Here is a 23,392-nt window from a genome sequence, read left to right on the forward strand (position 1 = left end):
TAATGTCTTCCCATAGCCGCTCACATACTTTGATGTATCCAATGCAAGTGCGACATAACACTTTCAATCTTTAAAATCCCTAGTGGTTCTAACAAGCCAGAGATGTAAGGCGTAGAAATAGTAAGTCTCAATTAGACACATAATTATTGGAATAACGTCCCAGATACGAGTGAACGTAAAATGATACATTAAAAGGTCTCCCCAACTAGAAAAATAAATAACTATGACTATAGCCACGCCCTGCGCTGAAACAAATCTAATCCATCCCAGTCCATAATTACAGGAAGCACAGATCCCAGATCCACTGATATACAAAAAATCACATCATCGCCATATACTGCTCCAGGCTCTGCCCGAGAACATTGATAAACGGCCACTGCGTGTTCTTGCGGAAGAGTCGAGCCCACAACTTCAGCACGGCCATGCCCAGCGCGCCCGGCTGTTGGGGCGAGGGAGCCTCGGCATCGTCGTCGAGATCGATGGATGAGTAAGCCTCTTCGACGATGCAGTGTGTCCAGCGCAGAATGCGGCTTTCGTTTTCTGTGAAGGAAGATCGAATGTTAGCGATTTTCTCTTTTTTCCCATTATTTTCCAATTCATCGGGGACAGTTTATCTTCCTTCTATGAAAGGGTGGGAATGTGCTGAAAATCCTCCAAATGCAGGCTAAAGGAAACATACCACTCAAGGCCTGGTCGGCACCGGCCTCAGCTAGCGTGAACAGCCATTTGCTGAGCAGCACCGCACACTCCAGACTGGCGATCGAGTGGCGCACGCTCCAGAAGAAGGCCTGGCTGCGCGCGATGTGGTCAATCCCCAAACGCACTGGGATACTTAGCGCATGGGCGGAGTAGATGAGCGCCGGGATGAGGCGGTAGCTTCTTTCTGGGCGCGGAGAGCGGCGCAGGGCGGTCGCTATACAATTTGGATCGCGGGTCTCGAGACGCCTGTATGGGCCCAGATTCAAGGATAGCCGCACGTATGCAAGACCCAAAAGCGAACTAGATGTGAATGGAATGGGGCCGTTGGCGTTGTGTGGGTCGAGACTTGATTCTGGGGCTTGTTGCCAGACGGAGGTCCAGGAACGCAGTGCTCGTCTGGTGAACATCATGGTTAGAAAATTTCAAAAAGATGCAAAATATCAGAGGCTACTTACTCGAGTTTGTTCAGCTCCTCCGTGGGCAGGGTAGTGGAGTGATTTCCGTTTGGCAGTGACAGTTCACTCACCATGTGGATTCGTTGGAGAAGGCCATGAAGAAGGATATAGTTTCCTAGTGGCGCAGGAATAGGGTCCAACGGCACGGCCGACCGGGACTTCTGCAAGAGAAGAGTCAAAGCATCTTGGAAGAACAGCTGCTGGGGACCCCGGTCACGCTGAGCAGCCTCCCACTCGACAGCACTACCGGCCGTCCACTCTTTAGTAGAGCAGGGGAGCCGTAGATGGATCTCGCTACTGCGAAGAGAGGGGTAGGCATTGTACGCAATGCTGTGGATATGGATGAAGCAGAACGAGATCAGCTTGGTACGCCGCACACACTCCTGGTCCGCCCATTCATGCCAATCAAGCGAGGCCGGATCAGAGCCTCGCGCATCTTCTGTCAGCCCAGACTCACGGAGATGCCGGACCAACAAGCCTTGCAGATGGAATGCCTCCTGGACCAGCCCGGCTCGCTCCCAGGTGGCATAGCCCATGAGGACGAGGAGGCAACGGATGACTTCCACCTGTCTCCAAAGGATAGTAGCCTCACTTGCACCCTGGGACTGTGAATCGAAATTATGGTAGGGAGGCACTCCCAAGGGTGTTTGAGCGTAGGTCGGTTTGACCGGGGAGCGCGATTCCCTCGACATCCGCTCGAACAGAATTGCCTTGGACACATAAAAGATCCGTTCGGCATTGCGGTGCTCGAACCTGTACTGGGCCCCAATTGTCATGATTCCCAGAATTAATTCCGGAGTGTGCTCGTTGATACGAAAAGTAGGAATGTGTAGAAAAGGAAGATGCGGATGAAACCCTTCAAAGTATGAAGTGAGATACCGTGTCAGAGTATGACGGGTCGGCAGTACGAAATCAGGAATCACATTGCGGAATTCCTCGAGAGATGCCGCAAGCCGGAACCGTTGGTCTTCGGTGACATTGAACCTAGAAGGTCTTTTGGCCATCTGGGGTGGCTCTGGGACAAGTCAGTATGAGCAAGCATAAATAGCCAGGACGGTCCGATCAAAATCCTACCGCTATCAGAAATGGTTCCTAAGCTCTGATCGCGCCGTGGCACGGACGGTAGCCAAGATCTGAATGGCGAGTCTCCGCGCGATCCCTCACCGGGGGTCTGTCGAGACCTTGCCGGCTCCTGAATCGATTGACGTCGCCCGCGAACATCGTCAAGCCCGAGGTCTTGGGTTTGTGTGATGTCGGCTTCGCCAGGAAGCCATTCAGCCTGCAGGCCAATCGAGTCCAGGAAATGCGTGAATTCCTGGAAATGGTTGAGGTTGAGTTCCTCCGGCAGATAAGGCAATGGTTGAGCTAAGTTAAGGGTTAGCTGAGGTCCACAAAATCGAATACAATAGGGAGGACGGAAGGTTTGCGCGATAATCACCAGGAAGAAGCAGTTGCGCCGCTTGGAGCATGTCCGGATCATGCACCACGCCCGGGTGGGCCTCCAATGCTGGATTCGGGGCATCGGCAGGGAGCATGCTAGCAGGGTGGCTTTGTTCTAAATACGGTGCATGCGATGTCCCAGCCCACTGGGACACAGGTCCTGGGATTGACCCAGCAGGCTGGGGTGGTGCAGCGTACTGCGGGATGGCTGCGGGCGGCGCAGGCGGATGCGTGGCCGAGAGTTCTCCTTGCGTCGACTCGGGCTGAGAATTGGGCGACGTGAGACCATCCTGATGAGCCAAGCGTGTGTGGCGCTTCAGCAGATCCCGTCGAGTAAACGACGCCCCACAGAAACAAATAAACGGCTTTTCCTTGGTGTCTGCACATCATCAGGTCAGTATTTCTTGGCCGTTGCGACCGAAGCCGAAGTCCAGGCGGGAAGGCGCCTTACGGGTTCGCACGTGGCGCTCGAGGTGTTCTGTGCGGCGAAAATTGCGGCCGCAATGGATGCAGACGCGCGCCTTTCCTCCACGGGCGCCCCGCTGCATCTGGGGTGATGGGGACGGCATCAAGGCATTTGGGGGATAGCTTGATGGAGAAAGTAGCTTGGAGAAAGTCGAGGCAAAAGGGAAGTGGGTTCTCACTTCATCCGGCTAACTCCAATTTCTTTTCTCCAACGCCGGAAACGTCGGCCCGAGTGCTTATCGCTTATCTTTTATCTACCGTGCCTCTGCTTGTTGACGTCCACATCCGTTACCATGTCAGTGACTCTTTTTCCTGGGGTAGCTGTTGTCACTGGTGCTGGCGGGACTGGTAAGTTAGGATATGGTGTTGAGCCAGCTCATGATGATTGACGTTCTCCGCAGGAATCGGAGCAGCAGTTGCTAGGGCATTTGCGGCCGCAGGATGCCAAAGGATCGCAATCACAGATCTAAATGGTTCAACCCTGCAGCGGACCCAGGAAGCCATTAATGCGGCTCACCCGGGCGTACAGATATTTGCCCAGGCCGGTAATGTGGCCGACGACCACTTCGCCGAGTCATTTATTGGCGCAGTCGTCAAGAAATTCGGTCGGGTGGACTACGCAGTTAACTGCGCCGGCATACTCGGTCAATCTTTACGTTCGGCCGAGACTGGTATCGAGGAATTCGACCGTGTGAATGGCGTCAACTATCGGGGCTGCTGGCTCTCTTCGCGAGCTGAGCTGAAACAGATGGTCAAGCAGGATGCGCTTTGCAGCCATGATCCCAAACGCCCCGCTCAGCGGGGCGCAGTGGTAAATATCGCCAGTCAGCTGGGCATTGTGAGCCGACCAACTGCTCGTGAGCTTCCTATGTCTCTTTTCACTATACAGTGGCAGATACTAATAACGCGGAACAGCGTCCTATTGTGCATCCAAGGCCGCTGTCATTGGGATGACCCGTGCCGATGCAGTTGACTACTCCAAGGATGGCATTCGGGTGAACTGTGTCTGCCCGGGTGTTATCGAAACCCCGATGATCATGGAGAACCCTGCTGTCCGGGAGACCATTACCCCCGCAGCGGAGATAGCACCCATGAAGAGGATGGGCCAGCCTGCCGAAGTGGCAGATGCGGCACTGTTCCTGTGTTCAACCCAAGCATCTTTTGTCCAGGGCCATGTGATGGTGGTGGACGGGGGGTATGTCACGGTATAGCAATATATAGTTGAAGTAGGTATGACAGCGATGATCTTTTTATGAAGTATAACGAGAAGAAACGAACCAAGTAAAATATTTATGCAGAAAATCCTGACTCTCCATGCAAACTAATTCTCGCTCAAAACTCGTCATTTCAATTAATGCAACTTCCTCCAGTCAACATGTGTTTCCCACGCATGACTAGCACGTAATATCTTTGCCTCCTGCCACAATCCTCCAACGATCTGCATACCCACAGGGAGTTCCACCTGACCATCTTCCTTGGCCGGAGCAAACCCCACCGGAATCGATATGGCCGGATGGCCGGTCACATTGAAGATAGCAGTGTTGATCGTAAGGCCCATACTGGGCCTGAGCGACTCCAAGGGAAGGCCTCGTTGGCCATGTTTCGGGGCAACGACTGGAGTGGTCGGCATAACCAGCACGTCGTATTTTTCAAAAAGAATCTCATACTTGTCGCTCAATTGGCGCCCAATATTCGCAGTCTTGCCATAAAGGCCTGGGAAGCGTGATGCCAAGTACAACCCATTGATAATGACGTTCTTCGTCGATGGGAAGGCTTGCTGGAAGCCCGCGTCCGTCCAGGGGAGGCGTGCATGCTCCATCTCAGTCATGTAAAGTCCTCTCCTCCCGGTGTTCTGACCCAGCAGAGTCTGTGCACCCGCGATTCGCTGCTGGATGGTCCAAATGGCAGGTCCATGCAAGTGATCTGGAAGAGATACTTCTTCGATGGTGGCGCCGAGGTCTTTAAATTTCTTCACGGCGGTCAGAACCACTTGTTTCACAGCTTCATCCACTGCGTTGTGTTCAAACCCCTCAGTTAGGATCCCAATCTTTACCCCATCGAGTCTTTCTGGACTTTGCTTCAGCGTGGCTGCAAAGCTCGTTGATCCAGGCTTCGGGCTGCCCACAGACCGGTCATCGATCCCGTCGTAGCCACTAACAACATCCAGACATGTTGCAGCATCCAGTGTTGTTCTGGTCAGCGGACCGGTGTGATCATTGATGGCATCTCCGCTAGAGATACCTGTGAATGGAACTCGTCCATATGTAGGCTTGAGTCCAACACCTGCATATTTGTTAGGGCTGAACCGAAACACCAATGCACAACAACAAGGGAATTCTCACATCCACACAGGGCAGCCGGCACTCGGATGCTACCCCCTTGATCACCACCAATCGTGATATCCACCATTCCCGCTGCCACCAAGGCAGCACCTCCCGATGTACTTCCACCAGCAGAATATCCGGGAGCATGCGGATTCTCTATTGTCCCCTGGGCACTGGTGTATGATGAAGTGGAATGACAGAGATTCTCACACGTCGACGTGCCCTCAATATTCGCCCCGGCTTCCAACAGCCGAGTCACCACCGTAGCGTCGGCAGTAGGAGTCCATGATGGGATGATATCGCTCCCCTGTAGCTGTGGCACGCCTGCGACCGCAATCACGTCTTTGAGGCTAACCGACTTGCCAGCCAGCGGCCCTCCATTAGGGTTCCCGCGAACCAGAAACCGATGAGCCCAGGCTTGTCCAAGCACCTGTTCATCTGCGCCTGGTCGTCGCACATTCTCACGCGGATATCGGATATGATCAGACTTAGGCTGATAGTCTGGGAGCGCAGACACGGTCTCTGCACAGTCATGTACGGCTGCTAGAAGAGTGTGAAAATCCTCGGTTTCGGCCGGGTCAATCGTGAGGCCGAGCGGCTTCAGCAGTGACTGGGCATCATCCAGCTTGACAGGATTGTCACTATCAAGGAAATCAAGATCAGCTGGCTCGTCTATACAAATTTCAGGGTTGGGCAGACGCACTCCGAAATGCTCGTGAAGAGGACCGACATGGTGGGATGGCAGTGGATGTTGTGGTCTGCCGGGGCACAGCCGTTTATGAGTGCCCGCCATCGTCGGCGTCTCCGACAAGCGATGCGACTGGGGCGCGTTACCTAAAGTCGTTGGCGAGCGCCATGAGAAATTGCCGACTGACCCCAAACGGGCCCCCACCGAAATTGGAGATAAACGGGCCGTATGGCGCGAGCTCACTTGGAGATGCCCTGATTCAGGGCTTGAATCATGGAGAAGGAGCTTCTGCTGTGCAACGAAGCAGTGGAAATCCCCCAGGGTGTTGTGTTTCGGAGTCAAAAGGTGCAGCGACCCCGTCGGCTCCGACAAGCATGGGCGGGGCTTATCAGTTATCGGCTCTCCCCCGCAGGTTACAAAAATCGCGCTCTGCAGTTCTCCTCTCCATTGACCCCACACAACATACAACATGGCCCCGAAGCGAGTTCTCATCACCTACGGGGTCGACGTCGATGCCGTGGCCGGCTGGCTCGGTTCGTACGGCGGCGAAGATTCCACGAACGATATTAGCCGCGGTAAGTTGCACGATGCATTGGTGTGCTTTCGATTCTGATCGGTATTCAGGAGTCTGGGCGGGAACGCTGGGAACGAGACGTCTGCTTAAGCTCTTTGACAAGTACAAGATCAAGACGACATGGTTCATCCCTGGTCACTCGCTCGAGTCCTTCCCTGAGGACATGGCGGCGGTGCGCGATGCAGGGCACGAAATCGGTTTGCACGGGTACTCGCACGAGAACCCAACAGATATGAGCATCGAGCAGCAGCGGGATGTGCTCGACAAGACCTATCGGATGCTGACCGAGTTTGCTGGAAAGCCACCGCGCGGCAGTGTTGCGCCTTGGTGAGATTACATTTCGATTGTTGCGTCAAGGTTTCTCGTATTTTTGAGCTATATTCTGATGGAAGTATTCAGGTGGGAAACCAGCCAGGAAGGTGCCCAGCTCCTCCTGGACTATGGCATCGAGTATGACCACAGCATGAGCCACGAAGATTGCCAGGCATACTACCTGCGCACCGGTGACAGCTGGACCAAGATAGACTACAGCAAGAAGGCAGAAGAATGGATGAAGCCGCTTCAGCACGGCCCGCAAACGGGGTTGGTTGAGATCCCGTCCAACTGGTATATTGATGACCTGCCGCCCATGATGTTCATCAAGAAGGCAGCGAACAGCCACGGCTTCGTCAATGCGCGCGACGTCGAGGATATCTGGCGCGACCACTTTGACTACTTTTACCGCGAGTATGACGAGTTTGTTTTTCCGATTACCATTCATCCAGATGTCTCTGGCAGACCTCATGTGCTGCTGATGCACGAGCGGTATGTTTTTAAGTGATGAATATCTTGATATTTCCTCACCGAGCTGACTCCAAACAGACTCATTGAACATTTCCTGAAATATGACGGAGTCGAGTTCGTGACGATGGAGCAAGTATGTGATGAGTTCAAGAAGAAGAATGCCCCGCCGGCTGGGGCTCTGATGCCGGCCAAGGCCGGGGCAATGCTGCACAAATGAAAGTGCCGAAGCACTGTCACATTACAGTAGTCCAATTACATTGTTTAGGTATTGCATATATCTTATCAGCCTTGTTTTATCTTGCGTAGCTCTATGTATAGCTGTTTACCCCATGGCCATCTACTCCAAATTCCTACAGTTACCCCAACATAGGCCTCGCCTTGCCGCTTCTCCATGCCGATTATTCCTGAACAGTAAGATTACTGGTCACGCTAGTATTCGGGATTTGCGAAGGATGAGATCCATGTAATCCTGTGATCTTAATCTTGACCTGACTCGGGGTCTGCTTCAACATGATCCGGTTTGGACAAAGCAACCATCTCTTCCTTTGTCTTCCCTGGCGACTAGATACTATCTCTCCCCCTTTCTCTCTTCCCAGAAACTTAGCTACACACCAAACTATCCACACGGACATTCTACGTCTCGAGGGCCAACTCACTCAGCAACGGTCTCGGGTCGGCCCGCCCAGTGAGGGATCCAAATCGCGCTATCACGCCCCTTGAAGGCAACCACTTTAAGGCAAATCACTTCCCAAGTTGGCTGTTGTCGGCAGACATACTCATTTCCCTTGTCAGCTGGTGTCGGTAAAAATGATATAACACAAGCCGCTTGGCCACGCTTCGCTCAGGCGGCTTTAGGAGGCCTACTATCGAGTCAGAACCTCACAGCTAGATTTTATAGGCCTACGATCTATCTATCTTTGATCTTCTTATTCAATCAAAAGGCTTTATTATTCACTTAATATACCAATCCCGAGAAGTACTAGTCTGTTTGTTTCTTTATATTCTCCTTCTTTTCTTCTTTCGTGGAATTTATTTCTTCTCCCTGTCTCTTTTTATTCTATTTTTCAAGGTTTTTGACAGCGCAAATCTATGACGGAGACTTTCATAAAGTTTTGTCTTTCTACTGTCATAACCCAGAAAGGGAAGAGTATGTGCCCAATGGAGGATCGCAAAGTTGTCTTGGGAGCCCTAGCTTCTTGTCAACCTCACGTAGGATATGTTGTGCAACGTTCGCTTCCGTTATAGTGCGCTAGAATCCGCACCAGAAATACTACTTATTGGTTAAAGTCCATATTATCTTCACCCAGGCCCCGATCTTTGTCTACACTTGCCAGACTCATCCACCTGAGCTTCTCTCGATGGGGAAACACAGTGTGGTGTCTAAACATTCTAGTCACCGCAAAACGCAGGAGCCTTCTTCATAAACTGCACGATGGTCAGTGGCTAGAATATATGCCAAACTCACTGTCCCAGAGGAGATAACATGACTGAATATCCTGCTCGATCTATTCGCCCTCATATATCTGATTATGTGAGCTCCGCGCTCTTTGGATACATTCATCGTTTCTGCATTCTCATTCCAGGACCGTGTTAGAGTCCGGGGGCCCGCCTAAGCGTCTTTGGAATACGTACGGCCCAACTGAAGCAACTACGTTCTCGACTATGCAGCTCGTGGACTCTGAGGAGGCACAGCGCGAGCGGTTAGGGATTCCGTGAATCTGGAGGATACGGTGGGAGTCATTAACGGCGCCGGGTATATTGTTACCATGATTCCGTATTGGGACTGGGTGCGACGCCTGCACGATCCTAAGAACGCGGATCATCTTGATGCGTCTTATGCCGTTCCTGTAGGAAAAGGTCTGGGGCGAGTGGACGCGTTTTGAGACTAGTAGGGACAGACTGTAATATGTTTCCAGTAACACTATTGCAGCGCCGGCCGACGCGCCGGAGATCAGGTACATCCCGTTCGATTCGGACCAGCTGTATCGATTCTTGACTTTTTTGGAGTGCGAAGAGGTTCTATCATGTCTGAAACGTTGGCTAATCTTAGTAGTATACCAAGTTTGCACACTGACGAGCCGCATATCAGCTCGGGTTTCACAATTTTGATATTTCGATCACTGAAATGTTTGTCATGGATGATAAGAGCTCTCGGATTCACCACAAACGTACTTTCAAGTATCAACATCAACTCCAACTTCCCCTTGGAGGGTGCTACCCCAACTCTCGCATCGCAATCACCCCTTCTCCACCCGGCGTTGACAGTCTAGCGTTATCAGTTCAATATTCGGTGGAGAACCCGAGCGGCAGCTGCCAGTGGCATCGCGCCGAAAACCCCAGATTCGAGCCTTAGCCCGGACAAAGATCTGCCAGTTCGAGTGGAAGAAACCGGGGAGAGATAGGTGCGTAAGTTTCTCGCATATCGGCGTCATTACGAGAGACCGTCCAGCTGCTGCACCCCAGACGGACGACTTTGACCTTGGATACCGCGCGATCGGCAGTGCCGGCACAACAGTCAAGCGAGTCACGTACGGGATCGCACTCCCGGGGCTGGTGATCAGCGGATGGTCTGTACGTGCACGTTGCAGCAAAATACCTCCTCGTGCGGATCCTCTGCAACTCGCGACACTTGCAAGCCCACACGGTCGTGCACTAGGGCACGTGGCTCGGATGTACGGTCGGGATGGCTGCGATCTCATTCATTTTAGCGTGCGCTATCCCCATCTTCAATTATGTCTTAGCTCTCGTCGGAAGCCTGTGCTGTGCCCCGCTGGCTACTAGCCTGCTGGGCTGGTTGTGGCTCCTCCCCCACGGCCCCTACCGCACCGGGAATTCATTCCCTCCGGATGGTCCTGTATGCGGTGCATGTGCCGATAATAGCGGGCCGTAAAAGCTTGAGTGGTTCCCCCTCCAATTCATTTCCTTGCAGAACTCTTTGCGTCTCATTTTTTGCGCGAGTGGGTCCAGGGTCAGCCTCAGCTATGAAGTATAGCTCGCAGCTTAGGGCTTGACCATTGAAATATCGTACCGAGTTTTATCTTCCCTATTCCCCTAGTGTTTGCAGTAGCGTACTCTCGTGTCAGAATGACTGGCTGATATCCATGCAATCCACCAAGTTGAGCGTTGCATAAATTGCGCCAAGCAAAACCCTAAAGTGGCTCCGAATCCGACGCTTCAGCTTCACCACGTGCGTCTTCTGTTCGTCTTCTTCAGTTTTGCCCTTTTCCATTTGATGGTTGCAACGTTCGGTTCTTTCCCTCTTTCTCTCTCCCCTTCTCCTTCCCAGCAATATAATAATACGTATATCCATGGATATATATGTATTCCACCTCCCTTCTCTCCAGGATTGTGAACCTTGTCGATCCCTCGTTATCACCACACACTATGTCGCCTCTCTCAACAATATGTCTCTTTCTTTTGCTCACACTAAATGTCACCGCCGCCGCAATCCCAGTGCCAGGCGCACTTCCCAACCGCGGAAATGACGCGCTCGCTCACACACCATCAACATCGTCACCCGATGACCACAACACCGCGTCATGGATCACACCCGTCTCCTCCCTGCACCGGGATATGCATCCGAGCCGCGCACCACGCCCGTCCCAGTCATGGAAAGACTACCTGGAAAGCATCCTCAACGACTCCGAGAAACTAACCGCCTTCCGAGAAGCGGGCCTCGTCCCCGGGTCGCGATCAATGTCCGGCATGGATCGCCCGGCGGCGATCAGCACGCGGATGCGGCAACTGGCACCCAACCTACCCTTTTTCGGGGGTGAAGAAGAGCATGGTGACGGTTCTGACGACGAATTCCTCGCTTCGCCCATCATGCCTCTCCCGCCGAGCTTTTTTGTTCTGTCTGCTGCTGTTCTCTGCGTCTTGACTATTATTCGCAGTCTGACGGCACGACGCAGGGAAGAGCCTGCTTTTTGAATTCGAAATACCGAGCCAACTACGACGATTTCTTTTTTCTTTTTCTTTTTTTCTCTCTCTTCCTATTCTCACTTCCTTCCGACTTCCGAATCTTCGGATACCTCCTTTGATTACTTGTCCGACACTTTTGTCTCGGGGCTGCTGGATTAGCCCCGTATTACTATCGCGTTGCCATTGCCCGCGGATTTGTCGACATACAATGTCGCATATAAAGGGACTGCTCAAGTTCTTCGAGTGTGATTGAGCGGTCCCTATATCTTAATGTTACTAGAATCGAGATGCTGGTATAATATACCTTTGTGACCAACCCAGTCCAGCCATGGGCCTAGCGAAGGCGAGAATCGCCCTATTGCGGAAAAATGGATGACAGACGCTGTTATGTCAAACGAATATCAGAGAAAAGAAATACCCTTCATTTTGCCAGGGGAGGTGAACCCTTTGGCATATCTCCAGGAAGATGTATACTAGAGCACAATGCTCAGTAACTATCAGTCCTTGTTGTCCAGTCACTCCGACTAACTTTTCCTGGACTTATATGTGATATATTACCCCTCCTCCTTCCTTCGAGCACAGGAATTCACAAATTATACTTGAATTTCTACTACGTTAATATGGGTCAATCAAATGTAGGTAATACCTTTCAAGGTAGCCAGATCCCAGAAGAGTCATAAACCATCGTTCCCAGTAATAGAGTCTTGTCTCGCGGGAAGACGACGCCCCCAGGTCAGGTCACAGCAGAGTTCATCTAGAAGCAGATACATCCGTGAGAACCCTTTCCCTTTAAATGCACGATAGAACGGCATCCCGTGCATCCTGTTTTCATCAAAAAGATCCGTTTCGTCCACATATTCCAAAATATAAGTCAGAATCGCCATCCAGTAGCTGGCAGACCTGGTGTCATAATCCCGGCAAAGCAACATAATCACAGCCCCGCAAAATGTCACAGGGTGAGGAATTCGCACGGAGTCGAGGTCCGGTGGGAAGCGGCCTCGACCACGGCCGGGGACTGCAGATGCAAGTCGTTCGTCGGAGGCATTCAGAAGATCGAGGCTTTCTTTAGAGAAAGATACTTCCCATAGCACATCGGACTTCCGGAATATCGATATTAAATGTTCTTCAGTGATGTGTAAATGCTGGACAGGGCGTTGGTATGGATATCCACTGAAGAATGGGCACTCTTGTGATAGATCCTGCGTGCAAGAAGTAAACCGCCCGCTTTGAATGGATAGCGAAGCAGTCTCCACAACCTCATCGGGGCACAACCAATGCCACACCCTATGTAGGTATAATATCAGCGATCGTATGTCCATCCAGTCACAGGGAAGTAGAGAGATACCCACGTCAACAATGGTGGGAACCCCGTAGACAGTCAGTAAATAGTTTCCCCGGAGAATATTCGCTACCCCAGCGGCGGTGAGTATCCTCGAAATTATTGCAACAAGCTGCCTGTCCAGTGCTCGAGTTTTGGACACCAAGATCAGACACGATAACGGGTGGAAGGATCGGAAGATGTGGGGACGTGCCACGCTATTGAATCATATCCATGCACGGACAAGCACGGATTAGAAAGGGCAAGAGTCGTTACGCGACTAGTCGATAGCCCCCATGTTCAACCTGTGGAGTTTGTACATGAAGGGGGCCAAGTGGGGGTTCATTAGAAGGGTTCGATGATCAGGAGTTTCGGCAGTGTTTTGAGGGGCCGCCGTGCGCTAGGGCTGGCAGGGGATTATGCTGGCCAGGGTCAAAGCTAGCAATAACCTTGAAAAGGGGTCTCTCGTCTGTGTGCCAAGTGGACGATCAAAATGTTCCCAGTCGACAGGTTTTTCTGCAAGTGAGGGTGTTGTTGCTAGAATAGAAATGAACTACATCGCGCACTTGAAGATGTAGAGAGAACCCTAATTTTTTTTTTCTCTCTACAAACCAAGAACAAACCAATATTGAAAAGAATATAAGGTATTTCACAAGCTATGTAATCACTTGGTACCTACATCCACCTCTTATCGCCAAGCAAAGGGGTGGGGGAGGGGGCGGCAGTTTAGCATCGGCATCGCCTTCCACCCAAGCCTCCATCGGATGCTCCGCCTCCCTCGCGTGCCCATGCGATTCTTGAAATGACTTTGACGCTGATGCTAGAAGCGGGAAAACTGAATGAGTATGTTGTCCTTATCGCTCTTTTTTCTGCTTCTTTTTCTCCCCTTCGCTTCTCTGTTTCTACGGGAGGCATTGATTGTTCTAAGTTCTTATGGCACGTGGAGGCAACTATATTTTCTTCAGGACACATGAGGTGTAGGGCAAAAACCCATCGGATCACCGGGTAGGACACCCCTGGGTAGAGCTTCGCACTGGCTGCCAGCTGAGGCCAAGTGGGTGGGTGGGTCGTGATCGTCATGTCGACTATACCCCATCCGTCAGAAAACAGGGTTATACGCCAATGGGGGCCATCTGGGCGTATAGACGGAGCTTTCCAGTACGGAGATTGAAGAGAAGAGGCAATGCAAGCTTCTTCCAGGGAGTTTCACGATGATGTGACAGTCGCAGATCATAGTTCTCGGGCCAATCGATGGCCGCACAGTGGGATATCGAAAGGAGGCGTTGACCTTTATCCCACCTTGCAATGTTCTATGTTTAGTTTTAAGTGGTATAGCAAGCCAGATGCAGGGATCTGATGCTGGGCCCTGAATAAAGCACTCCTGGTGGGTTGAACCCTTGTACGCCAGGTCCACAGAGGAAATCATCGGGGGGAAAAAGAATGGCCTCCAAGGTCGGATATTTATATATGCCGATATCCTCCCTCTCTCCCTCTATGTTTTTTGTCTTTAGTAAATTCCAATTTATACCTTAATACCCTCACAATGTTCATCCTTAGCGAGTGCTTCCCTCGTTCTTGTTCAGCTTTTGCGCAGCCCTTCTCCTTTACTGCGCCATTATTCAACTTCAATTCAACTCCCTTTCTTTCTTCGGACAACAAGCACAATACCACGCCTCAGCATAGCGCTGATGGATGGTTCAGCCATGACGAACAGCCTGAGCCGTCAACGGGTCCCTCCAAATTCATCTACGGCGAGAAGGGCCAAAACATCCTCTCAATCGACAATCCGCTCACAGCGTCGGCATCAAACACGCTCTATACTGGGAGTGTTTACAACAAAACGAATAAAAAGACCACACACCCAGTGGTAGTCAAGCATTCGCCGTACAAGGAGATGATCGAAGGCTTCAAGCTTCTTGAGAACGTCCATTCTCCTTATGTTGTCAAAAGCATCGGCTACTTCAAAGTCTCTGCATCCAAGACTCGCTCCGGCCAAGACGAGTACTTCTTGATCATGCCGTACCTTGATCAAACTCTGGATGAATACATGTACTGTGCAGGTGATATAAAGAGTCTATATCTAGTATTTGAACAGTTACTTGACGCCATCGTCGCCATGCATTCGCACGGCATTGCACACCATGATATCAATCCCAGGAACGCCATGGTCCAGAACGAAGAAGCGAAATGGATTGATTTCGATCACGCCACTAAGATTCAGAAGTCTTCCAACCGTCACAACTGCATGGGGTTCGCAGCCCAAGGTCGGTTTCATTTTACTACCACCCTAACTTTGTTGGTCGAATATTAACAAATCCACAGAAGTAATGAACGGCCTCCCATACCACCAAGAATTAGACTATATCGACGCACCGCCCCTCAAAACCCCATACTCCCCCCACAAAGCCGACATCTTCTCCATGGGAATGATGCTCGTCTACACACTGATTCTCCAAAACGAGTCCGCTACACTGGATGTCTGGGAGAACACGCAGAATTGCAACACGCGGCAAGAGGTCGCGGACGTACTGGGGTGCTTGGAGGGGTTTTGGAATACGAGTGAGGAAATGATCAAGCTTCTGTCCCAGGTGCTCTGCAAAGACGCGAGAAGTCGTTTGTCGGCCAGAGTGTTTTTATCGAGGTTTCAGGCTACACCGGAATATCGGCAGATCGTGGGATCTGACTAGAAGAAATAATATGGTTATTAATAAGGGTTGGATGGATTTGTATATATAATAAGGATATTCATTCTATGTAAATAGCAAAGGCGCAGGAATGGCTATGGCTTGAGATGTTCACATTTCTTATACTTGTCGGTTTAGGGTTAGAGACATGCTTGCTGCATTAATCGTGTGTTTTAATAGAAATCCACCTCCCAAAAAAAATACCGGGTTTACCTTTTATATGAACACATGAACACCCCATACAAATAATACCCATGTTGACATCAAACTAAGAAGTAACAACTGGCCAGGGCACCAAACAAATAGGGTGTGGGGGCCAGATAGCTACCAACTACATGGGTATGTAGGGCAGACATGAAGATGTCCCAACATGGTAGGAGACTTAATATCGACCCCTTGAATCTACTAAAGCCATGGCTTCTCGAGTCGCCCCACCCAGCTAGAGCAAATACGCCAATGATAGCATTCAGGCCTCTTTTTCTTCCTCTTTCTTTTTTTTAAACCCCTCTCAGGGGCTGTGCCGTTGTATGTGTATGTAGTCACTATTTATAGGGGGTCCACTGGCCCCCACCGGCGCGATGATCCCCAAGGGATCACGATCTGCGATGCAATTTCCCGGGTGCGATTTGAGCCTCAAGATCCGATTCCGCGCCTCGGGGTTTGGACTTGCTCGGCTGCGTGGGACTTATCTTATGGCTTACGATTCTTCTAGGATACAAGGCAAGATTGAATAAAAAAGTGGGTTCATTTTTTTAGACATGGACAGCAGAGGAAATGCCCATGAGGGTCCAACAATGCAACTGGAGTACACGGCGAACAATGAGAATGGGTGGAAACAATACAGCTGACGATAACCACCCAGAAGAAGATAGAGAAGAAGAAGATAAAGATAAAGATAAACATGAGAATTACATCAAGTTCCTTTGCGCGTTTTTGCAGTTCTCGGCCTGTTTCCAGAACATGAGGACAAAGAATATGTACGGATTTCACTGTAATAGGGGAGGAACACAGAAGTGGAAAAGAAAGAAACATGAAGGAGAGCTTAAGAGTCATCGACCAGACGATTTTGTCTCCAGGCCCGCTTGGCACCATCCAGAAGAACATCCATATTCCCGCTGTTGTCGCACATGCTGCGGAACAGACCGTCCTCGCGGTTGATGAGAGTCCAGGGGTGGTCGAATTCGACGACGCGGCCATGGTCAAGGACCAGGACCTTGTCATAATCGATGATGGTCTGCAGACGGTGGGCGATGGTGATGATGGTGCTGTTGCGCAGCTCGCGCAACGTCTCCTGGATCTTGGCGTCGGTGGCATAATCAATGGAAGCGGTGGCCTCGTCCATCATGAGAACGCGCGGGTTCTTAAGCAGCGCACGCGCAAGGCAGAGGAGCTGGCGTTGGCCCTGGGAAAGATTCGAGCCAGACTCCGAGACTAGACTGTCGAGGTTGTGGAAGATGTTTTTGTTCTCGGCGATGGTCACCGTGCTGCCGTTGAGGGCGTTGTTGTCGGTGGCAGTAAAGGTGCTCGACGTCATGGGAGTCGCTGTGCCAGAGGTATCGGAGCCAATCAAGTGCACACGGCGCAGGGCCGTGAAGATCTCCTCATCGCTGAACAGCCCAAACGGATCAAGGTTACTGCGAATGGTTCCGGTGAATAGTGTCGGGTCCTGGGGCACGATGGTGATTGCCTCACGCAGATCCCGCAGGCCGATAGATCCAATGTCGATGCCGTCGATCCGAATTTGTCCCTTCTCGGCTTCCAATCCACGGAAGAGGGCCAGTGCCAGAGAACTCTTGCCTGCACCCGTGCGACCCACAATACCGACCTTCTCACCCGGCTGTACAGCGAAAGACACTTCCTTGAGGACCGCATCCAGATCAGGTCGATAGCGCGTGGTGTAGCCATTAAACTCGACCGCGCCTTGGCTAGGCCAATCCGCCGCCGGTCGGGATTCAGGGATGATGGGCGCCGCCTCCTGATCCACTTCCAGGTACTCCCTCACTCGCTCGACTGAGTTCATATTCTGCTGAACCTCGGAGTAGAGCCGGACAAGCCACAAAACATTTTCTGTGAACGTGACCGCGTAGGTCAGCGACAACCCGGCGGCACCCGCATCAATTTTTCCGACGTTGATCAACACGAAAGTGGCAGAGAAGAAGGAGACCAAAGCACCTGTCCAGTCCACGCGAAGCGCGAGCCAACGGTTACTGGCCCAGAGGTAGATATGAGGCCGGTTGTAGGCGTTTATGCGACGGTGGTTGTCCACGATGAATCGCGGTCCGTCGCCATACGCACGGATGGTGACAATGCCATTCAACGTCTCGCCAAACTGCTGATACAGCGGGCTTCGCTGCACAGACTCCAGTCGCTTGAGGTCTCGAGAAGAATTCAAGTAAATTGCACCGAGGGCAGTGTACACCAAAGTGATGAACACTCCCGCAATCAAGAAGCCCGGAGTAATGACGGAAATCAGAATGACAATCATAATTACCGAGGCCAGACTGTGAAGCATGCCGATCGCCACAGGCGCCACTTCTTGGTCAACGGATTCGACGTCCTTGGAGAATCGGTTCATGAGTTGGCCCAGAGGCGTCGAGTCGAAGAATCGGAACTTGGCATGCATGACAGCCTTGAGAAGGCGATCATGGATTTTCCACGATGCGTGAAGCGAGCCCCAGAAAAGCACGGCTTCTCGGGACAGTGAGATCGCGATGTAGAGAAAACCAAGGAGTGCGTAAACCCCCAAGTAGTAGGGCACATTGACCTGACCGTCCGCACTGTCTGTCGAACGCGAACCGAGCTGGGGTGGGCTCCAACTACTGACCCGGGCAACGCTCCCAACATTAAATGTTGGAGGCCTCAGGTGAGCCGCGGCGGCGTAGCGGCCAGCACCATCTTCCGCCCCGACCTTGGCGGTATGGTAAGAGTTGGCCCACTGTCGGATCCAGATGTTGGTTGACACCGAGCCCAGCTGCTGCAAGCAGAACACCAAGGCGGCCAAAATCCAATAATACCATGGACCCATCGATTGGAGATACATTCGGACTGTTGTCCACTTGATGCTGCCAATTGCTTTGGACTCGGACAGCTTGGGTTGATCTTCTTTTTGCGATTTGCCGATAGCTCCGTTCGTGGTCCCATTCGTGGCGGTGGTTTCATCTTCCAGATCCGAAGGCACACGAGACAAGCCACGTGAACTGGCTCGAGATCCTGGCCGAGACTTGAGGAACTCCTCGCCGAGAGCACCGGTCGCTGCAACGTCATCCGGGCGACCTTGCGCAGTAATCTTTCCATTTTCGATAGCCACCACATGATCAGCCTGGGGCACAGCCAGAGCAACATTGTGGGTCACGAGGATGCAAGTACGGTTCAGCATCAGCGGTCCTGTAAGTGCTTGTCGGAAAATATGCTTCGCCGTGTGCGAGTCCACGGCAGAAAGACAATCATCGAGCAGGAGATGCCGGGCACTGCTGTAGATGGCTCGGGCAAGGGAAATTCTTTGTTTCTGGCCACCAGAAAGACTAATACCCTTTTCTCCGACCAGGGTCTGGTCACCGGCATCGAGAATTTCAAGATCACGCTCCAGGGCACAGGCCTTCAACACCGCGCGGTAGCGCCGCTCATCATACGGACACGCGAAGATGATGTTTTCCTTAACGGTGTCGTTGACCAACCATGCCTCCTGCGCGCAATAAGCGATGCTGTCGATGAGACCAGTTTCAGGGTCCACTGGAAGGTCTGCTCGGCTGGTCATTCCACCGGGAAGGTGGACGCGACCTTCAAGAAGCCTCATTTCTCCCAGCAAGGCCATGAGCAAGGATGTCTTGCCAGAGCCTGTAGGCCCAGCAATGATACTGAGGCGCCCAATGGGAAAGTCGACATCAACGTTGATCAGGCGGAAAGCGTCAGAGTCGTCATCGGAGGGGGTGTCCTTGAATGCAGGCTTTGAAGCGCCCCAAGTCAGAGTGGCTTTTTCAAGTCCGATCTGAGGAGGACCACCCGAGACGTTGCTGTCGCGCAGCTGGTCGTACTTCCCGGTCTCTTCTTCATTGAGATACTTGTCCACACGATCCAGAGAAACCTTCGATTCCTGAACGTGCGCGACCATATCGGCCAGCTGATCCAAGGGGACACGCAGCAACGAAAACATAGATAGCGCAGGGAAAGCGATCGACGGGGTCAATTGCTTCTTCTCAACGACAGTGTACAAGAAGAAAGACAAAAACGTGATCAAGATGGGGGTGCCGTACCAGACCGTCGCGGCGCTGGACCAGAGGATATAGCGGTTTCGCAGCGACTTCAATTCGGCCTGGCGCTTTTCGCTCACGATATTATGAAATCGCTGCTCCCATGCGAAATACTTGATGATGCGAATGTTCTGGAGAACTTCGTTCGTCGCGTGAATACGGGCGTCAGTGCCCTTGAGGATTGCGTTTTGCACCTTGTTGAACTGGCGAGCAATAAAAAGGTTGACCGGCAGCATCAGAACCATCAGGGCGATACCAGCAAATGAGCTGAAGCCCATGATGTGGTAGAGAAGAGTGACGGCCATGATCACCTGCACAGGTACACTGGCCCACAGGAAGTGAAGATATGCGCCGACCTCGCTGACTTTGAAAGAGTCGATGGCCATCAGGTTGATGATTGTTCCAACATTCGCCTGCATGGCCGCGTCGTCCAAGTCGGACTCGGGTTTGTGTCCAGACTCGGCATCGTTTTGAGTGGCGGCCTTCTTCTTCTTGCGGCCAAGGGAGAGCAGCTTGTTCTTTTTTTCTTCGGGTCCTTGGCGATGGCTGGCTCCTGGACTGCCTTTCGAGCAAATTCGACCGATGCACCTGCTTTGCGGCGAAGGGCCTTGGCATAGATCTCGCCGATAATGATTGCACGGATCTTCACGCCCATTTTACGGCCAATGAAAAGGGATTGTCCATCTGCCACGCCTTGGACCGTGGCGCAACAGAAAAGGAGAATGGCATACAGCCAGGCCGCACTGGGAGTGGTTGACCGCGGATCTTCGACATACTCGAGAATAGCTTTGAGGAGTAGACTGGGCATGAAAACAAAAAGATTGGCAAAGATCGTCCAAGCTCCCTGCAACAAAATAGTTCCCGCAAAGTATCGAAGTAGCTTCCACGCCAGGGATCCCTTCATTTGCCTTCTCCGGAAGTCTGCAATAACGGTGGCAGCCTTCTGAGACGCAGTCAAATTCCAGACATCTTCTAGCTCCAAGGGCTGTCGGTATCCTTTCATGACGAGTGGGTCCAACCAGGCAAATGTCGCGAGTGACAGCAAGCTGGCCATGGGGTGCCTCGGGGGTTCCAATCCATCTTCACGCTCGACAAAGACCGGCTTGTTACCTCGGCGAGTGGTGAGGGCAATGATGAGCAATAACGTACTCAGCGCAAACTGCGCGCTGCTGAAAACCAGAGCGCGCCGCGAAAGCGGGTGAATGACGGCGGAGCGGAAAACCATGACGTTGAAGAGCCATTGGAGGCCATACAAGATAGCCGTATGGGTCCACAGTCTCGGGGCCGAGAAGAGGTCCATGGTGGACAGGAGAAAGCGGACCAGCACCAAGAAGAGAATGTAGCCCCACGAAATCAAACCGGCCACCGCGGGGAGGGTGCCATGACGTCCCCAGCTATGACTGGACACGATAAAGATATGTAGAGCGACTTGCCCCACCAAAGCTGCAACTTCTAACGACACTATCGCAACCTCGCCGCGCGGGCGATCAACCTCGACCTGGGATTGCTCTCTCTGCATGGCCTGAAACAGCATTGCATCGGACTCATTTTCTTGGGGATCATTGGGAGTCTCATCTTCCGATCCATCATTCGGGACAACCTTATAGGCGACACATTTGCGGGCGACTGTGTAGCGATGGGCTAGACGAAGGAAGATCAACAGCAGGGACAGGCCGCAGGCCACGAGTGGCAGGATGGTCTGTAGTACACTATTGATAATTTTCGCCACGGGTCAGCAACTTCTCCCAACGATCGCACTGGTTGCCACGACTCACTTGCGTTGAAAACACGGTGACAAATCATCGATGCCCCAAACCGGGCCCTCGCATTGCGGCAACATAGTTGGGCGGGGCGCGAGGGGAGCAAGGAAGAGCTCTCGGACCTCAAAAGATCGCCGGGGGGATCACGCAGCTTTGGAGCTGGTCACCGCAGTAAGAATAGGCGCGGCCGGGATAGGATTTTTTCCCCTCCGTTAGCAACAATCTTCCATGACTCGCATGCACAAGACGGGCATTGCAAAGTCGGACGACAGAGACCGAAAGCAAAGGAAAGTCGAAACGAAATCGGGGAGGGGCCGTTTTGGCCTTGGTGATCAGGCGGGACTGCAGGAGAAAAGCGAGAGCGAGGAGAAAACGGATTAAAAAAAATTCCCGGTAAAAAATGGGGGGTCGAAGGGAGTGAGATGCAGCAAGATATAGCGTGGGGCGGGGAGAGAAAGGAGAAAAAAAAGACGGCAAGGATTGCGAGGCGTTAAAGCATCCTAAACCGGCGGTGGACGGAGTCTCGGTAGGGTGACATGGTCCGCCACCAAGTTCACACGGTGCGTCAAGGTACCTGTGACCTCAGGATTTCCGGATCCAGAACAATGTTATCCTTCGGGACCCCGACGGAATTCCCCGAACCCGATATACTTCGGTTGATTATGGATTATCGAGGGATAATCCAAGCTATTATTTATTGAAGGAAATAACTAGTTGACTGACTATACCACCACGGCGTCTGCAGAGGATTCAAGACGCAGCGCTGATCGCTTCTTATCGCAGAGCTGTTCCCCACCGATTCTTATCGCGTGTCTCCCCAAGAGGCTGCCTCTGCCTGGAAGTGAAGGGAGATGTCTGTTGTTTTCACTATGAATATGCCTCTGGATATATTTCCCTCCAGGCCCCCAAACTGACCAGGAAATCTTTCGAGACGTGCCACGGATCGCCACTGGGTCGGGCTTTAGCCGTTAAACGCTCCGACATCACCGGCCCACTCCCCCGGTCATCTTCTGACCCCCTCCCCCCTGCATTTCGACCCTCGACCACGGAGCACAGCGCTTCTCCCGATTTTGATTTTGTGTCTCAGTCGATTCTCTGAGTCATGGCGGAACGTATCTTGATGAACGAATTTCGGTCTCTGTCGCAGGAGAAATGGGTGAATATCGAGGTCAGTGCGGTGGTATCGCCGGCAAGGAAAGGAGAAAGGAAAATCAAGAAATATCGGTAACTAACCACTCGCTCAGCTCCACGACGATGACATCTTCAAGTGGGATGTGGCTCTGATCGTGCTCAACCCGGACTCGATGTACTACGGTGGCTATTTGAAGGCGTCCATGGCCTTCCCCTCCAACTACCCATATTCCCCCCCCACGTATGAACTCCCCTGTCGGATTTCCTATTACGATGTATTCTATGGTTGGCATGACACTAACCAGTGCGACCGGATGCTTTTTTCTTTCCCCAACAGAGTTCCGTTTCCTACAATCCATCCTCCACCCGAACATCTACCCCGACGGCCGACTATGCATCTCTATCCTGCACCCCCCAGGCGACGATGAGATGTCGGGCGAACTGGCATCCGAGCGCTGGTCGCCCGCACAGCGCGTAGAATCCGTGCTCATGTCCATCCTCTCCCTGCTCGACGACGCCGAGGTCTCTTCGCCTGCCAACGTCGACGCCGCCGTGATGTTTCGCAATAACCTCGAAGAATATCGCACCAAGGTGAAACGTGACGTCGAGGAGTCCAAGCGAAACATCCCACCCGGTTTTGTGATGCCCACCCACGAATCGACGGTACCCCTGCCGGTCGAGAAAGAAGATCCGGACTTCTGGGCGGACAGCGATGTCGATAGCGACGTGTTCGGTGGCAGCGACTCCGATGAAGAGCTGAACCTGGACCAAAGTGGTAGCGACGACGAAGACGAGGAGGATGCGCAGGACGACGATCGGATGGAGTTCTAAATGGGTGCTGGACATCCATGACTCCATGTCGGAAGTCGTTGCTTTCATTTTTATCTTCATTTTTTTTTTTTT

General features: G+C 52.2%; 10 protein-coding genes across 10 annotated transcripts; 6 read left to right on the forward strand and 4 right to left on the reverse strand.

Moving 5' to 3' along the window:
- Positions 1 to 319: 319 nt before the first annotated feature.
- Positions 320 to 3,163, reverse strand: NUU61_001909 (C2H2-type zinc finger protein; the record flags this gene model as incomplete). The annotated part of the gene is made up of 6 exons (XM_056652491.1): positions 320 to 540; positions 680 to 1,095; positions 1,155 to 2,169; positions 2,229 to 2,519; positions 2,593 to 2,973; positions 3,046 to 3,163. 6 exons carry the CDS (start codon positions 3,161 to 3,163, stop codon positions 320 to 322), a joined length of 2,442 nt encoding a protein of 813 aa, XP_056513558.1.
- A 189-nt stretch (positions 3,164 to 3,352) lies between these two features.
- NUU61_001910 (SDR family NAD(P)-dependent oxidoreductase) lies at positions 3,353 to 4,270 on the forward strand (the record flags this gene model as incomplete). The annotated part of the gene is made up of 3 exons (XM_056652492.1): positions 3,353 to 3,407; positions 3,461 to 3,916; positions 3,975 to 4,270. The coding sequence occupies 3 exons, from the start codon at positions 3,353 to 3,355 to the stop codon at positions 4,268 to 4,270; spliced, it is 807 nt and encodes a 268-aa protein (XP_056513559.1).
- Positions 4,271 to 4,410: 140 nt separating this feature from the next.
- NUU61_001911 (putative amidase) lies at positions 4,411 to 6,115 on the reverse strand (the record flags this gene model as incomplete). The annotated part of the gene is made up of 3 exons (XM_056652493.1): positions 4,411 to 5,342; positions 5,402 to 6,024; positions 6,087 to 6,115. The coding sequence occupies 3 exons, from the start codon at positions 6,113 to 6,115 to the stop codon at positions 4,411 to 4,413; spliced, it is 1,584 nt and encodes a 527-aa protein (XP_056513560.1).
- A 425-nt stretch (positions 6,116 to 6,540) lies between these two features.
- On the forward strand, positions 6,541 to 7,645 carry NUU61_001912 (polysaccharide deacetylase family protein; the record flags this gene model as incomplete). The annotated part of the gene is made up of 4 exons (XM_056652494.1): positions 6,541 to 6,646; positions 6,696 to 6,972; positions 7,045 to 7,449; positions 7,507 to 7,645. The coding sequence occupies 4 exons, from the start codon at positions 6,541 to 6,543 to the stop codon at positions 7,643 to 7,645; spliced, it is 927 nt and encodes a 308-aa protein (XP_056513561.1).
- Positions 7,646 to 9,002: 1,357 nt separating this feature from the next.
- Positions 9,003 to 9,389, reverse strand: NUU61_001913 (uncharacterized protein; the record flags this gene model as incomplete). Its single annotated transcript, XM_056652495.1, has 1 exon — positions 9,003 to 9,389. One exon carries the CDS (start codon positions 9,387 to 9,389, stop codon positions 9,003 to 9,005), a length of 387 nt encoding a protein of 128 aa, XP_056513562.1.
- Positions 9,390 to 9,452: 63 nt separating this feature from the next.
- Positions 9,453 to 10,318, forward strand: NUU61_001914 (putative neutral amino acid permease; the record flags this gene model as incomplete). Its single annotated transcript, XM_056652496.1, has 3 exons — positions 9,453 to 9,477; positions 9,725 to 9,999; positions 10,085 to 10,318. The coding sequence occupies 3 exons, from the start codon at positions 9,453 to 9,455 to the stop codon at positions 10,316 to 10,318; spliced, it is 534 nt and encodes a 177-aa protein (XP_056513563.1).
- A 494-nt stretch (positions 10,319 to 10,812) lies between these two features.
- Positions 10,813 to 11,358, forward strand: NUU61_001915 (uncharacterized protein; the record flags this gene model as incomplete). Its single annotated transcript, XM_056652497.1, has 1 exon — positions 10,813 to 11,358. The coding sequence occupies one exon, from the start codon at positions 10,813 to 10,815 to the stop codon at positions 11,356 to 11,358; it is 546 nt and encodes a 181-aa protein (XP_056513564.1).
- A 2,852-nt stretch (positions 11,359 to 14,210) lies between these two features.
- On the forward strand, positions 14,211 to 15,354 carry NUU61_001916 (protein kinase family protein; the record flags this gene model as incomplete). The annotated part of the gene is made up of 2 exons (XM_056652498.1): positions 14,211 to 14,931; positions 15,026 to 15,354. The coding sequence occupies 2 exons, from the start codon at positions 14,211 to 14,213 to the stop codon at positions 15,352 to 15,354; spliced, it is 1,050 nt and encodes a 349-aa protein (XP_056513565.1).
- A 1,039-nt stretch (positions 15,355 to 16,393) lies between these two features.
- Positions 16,394 to 21,438, reverse strand: NUU61_001917 (uncharacterized protein; the record flags this gene model as incomplete). Its single annotated transcript, XM_056652499.1, has 3 exons — positions 16,394 to 20,151; positions 20,187 to 21,307; positions 21,374 to 21,438. The coding sequence occupies 3 exons, from the start codon at positions 21,436 to 21,438 to the stop codon at positions 16,394 to 16,396; spliced, it is 4,944 nt and encodes a 1,647-aa protein (XP_056513566.1).
- Positions 21,439 to 22,460: 1,022 nt separating this feature from the next.
- On the forward strand, positions 22,461 to 23,320 carry NUU61_001918 (uncharacterized protein; the record flags this gene model as incomplete). The annotated part of the gene is made up of 3 exons (XM_056652500.1): positions 22,461 to 22,526; positions 22,603 to 22,764; positions 22,829 to 23,320. 3 exons carry the CDS (start codon positions 22,461 to 22,463, stop codon positions 23,318 to 23,320), a joined length of 720 nt encoding a protein of 239 aa, XP_056513567.1.
- Positions 23,321 to 23,392: the final 72 nt, after the last annotated feature.

This window comes from Penicillium alfredii (genome assembly GCF_028826965.1).
Source record: "Penicillium alfredii strain IBT 34128 chromosome Unknown utg000004l_segment0_segment0, whole genome shotgun sequence".
NCBI lineage: Eukaryota > Fungi > Ascomycota > Eurotiomycetes > Eurotiales > Aspergillaceae > Penicillium > Penicillium alfredii.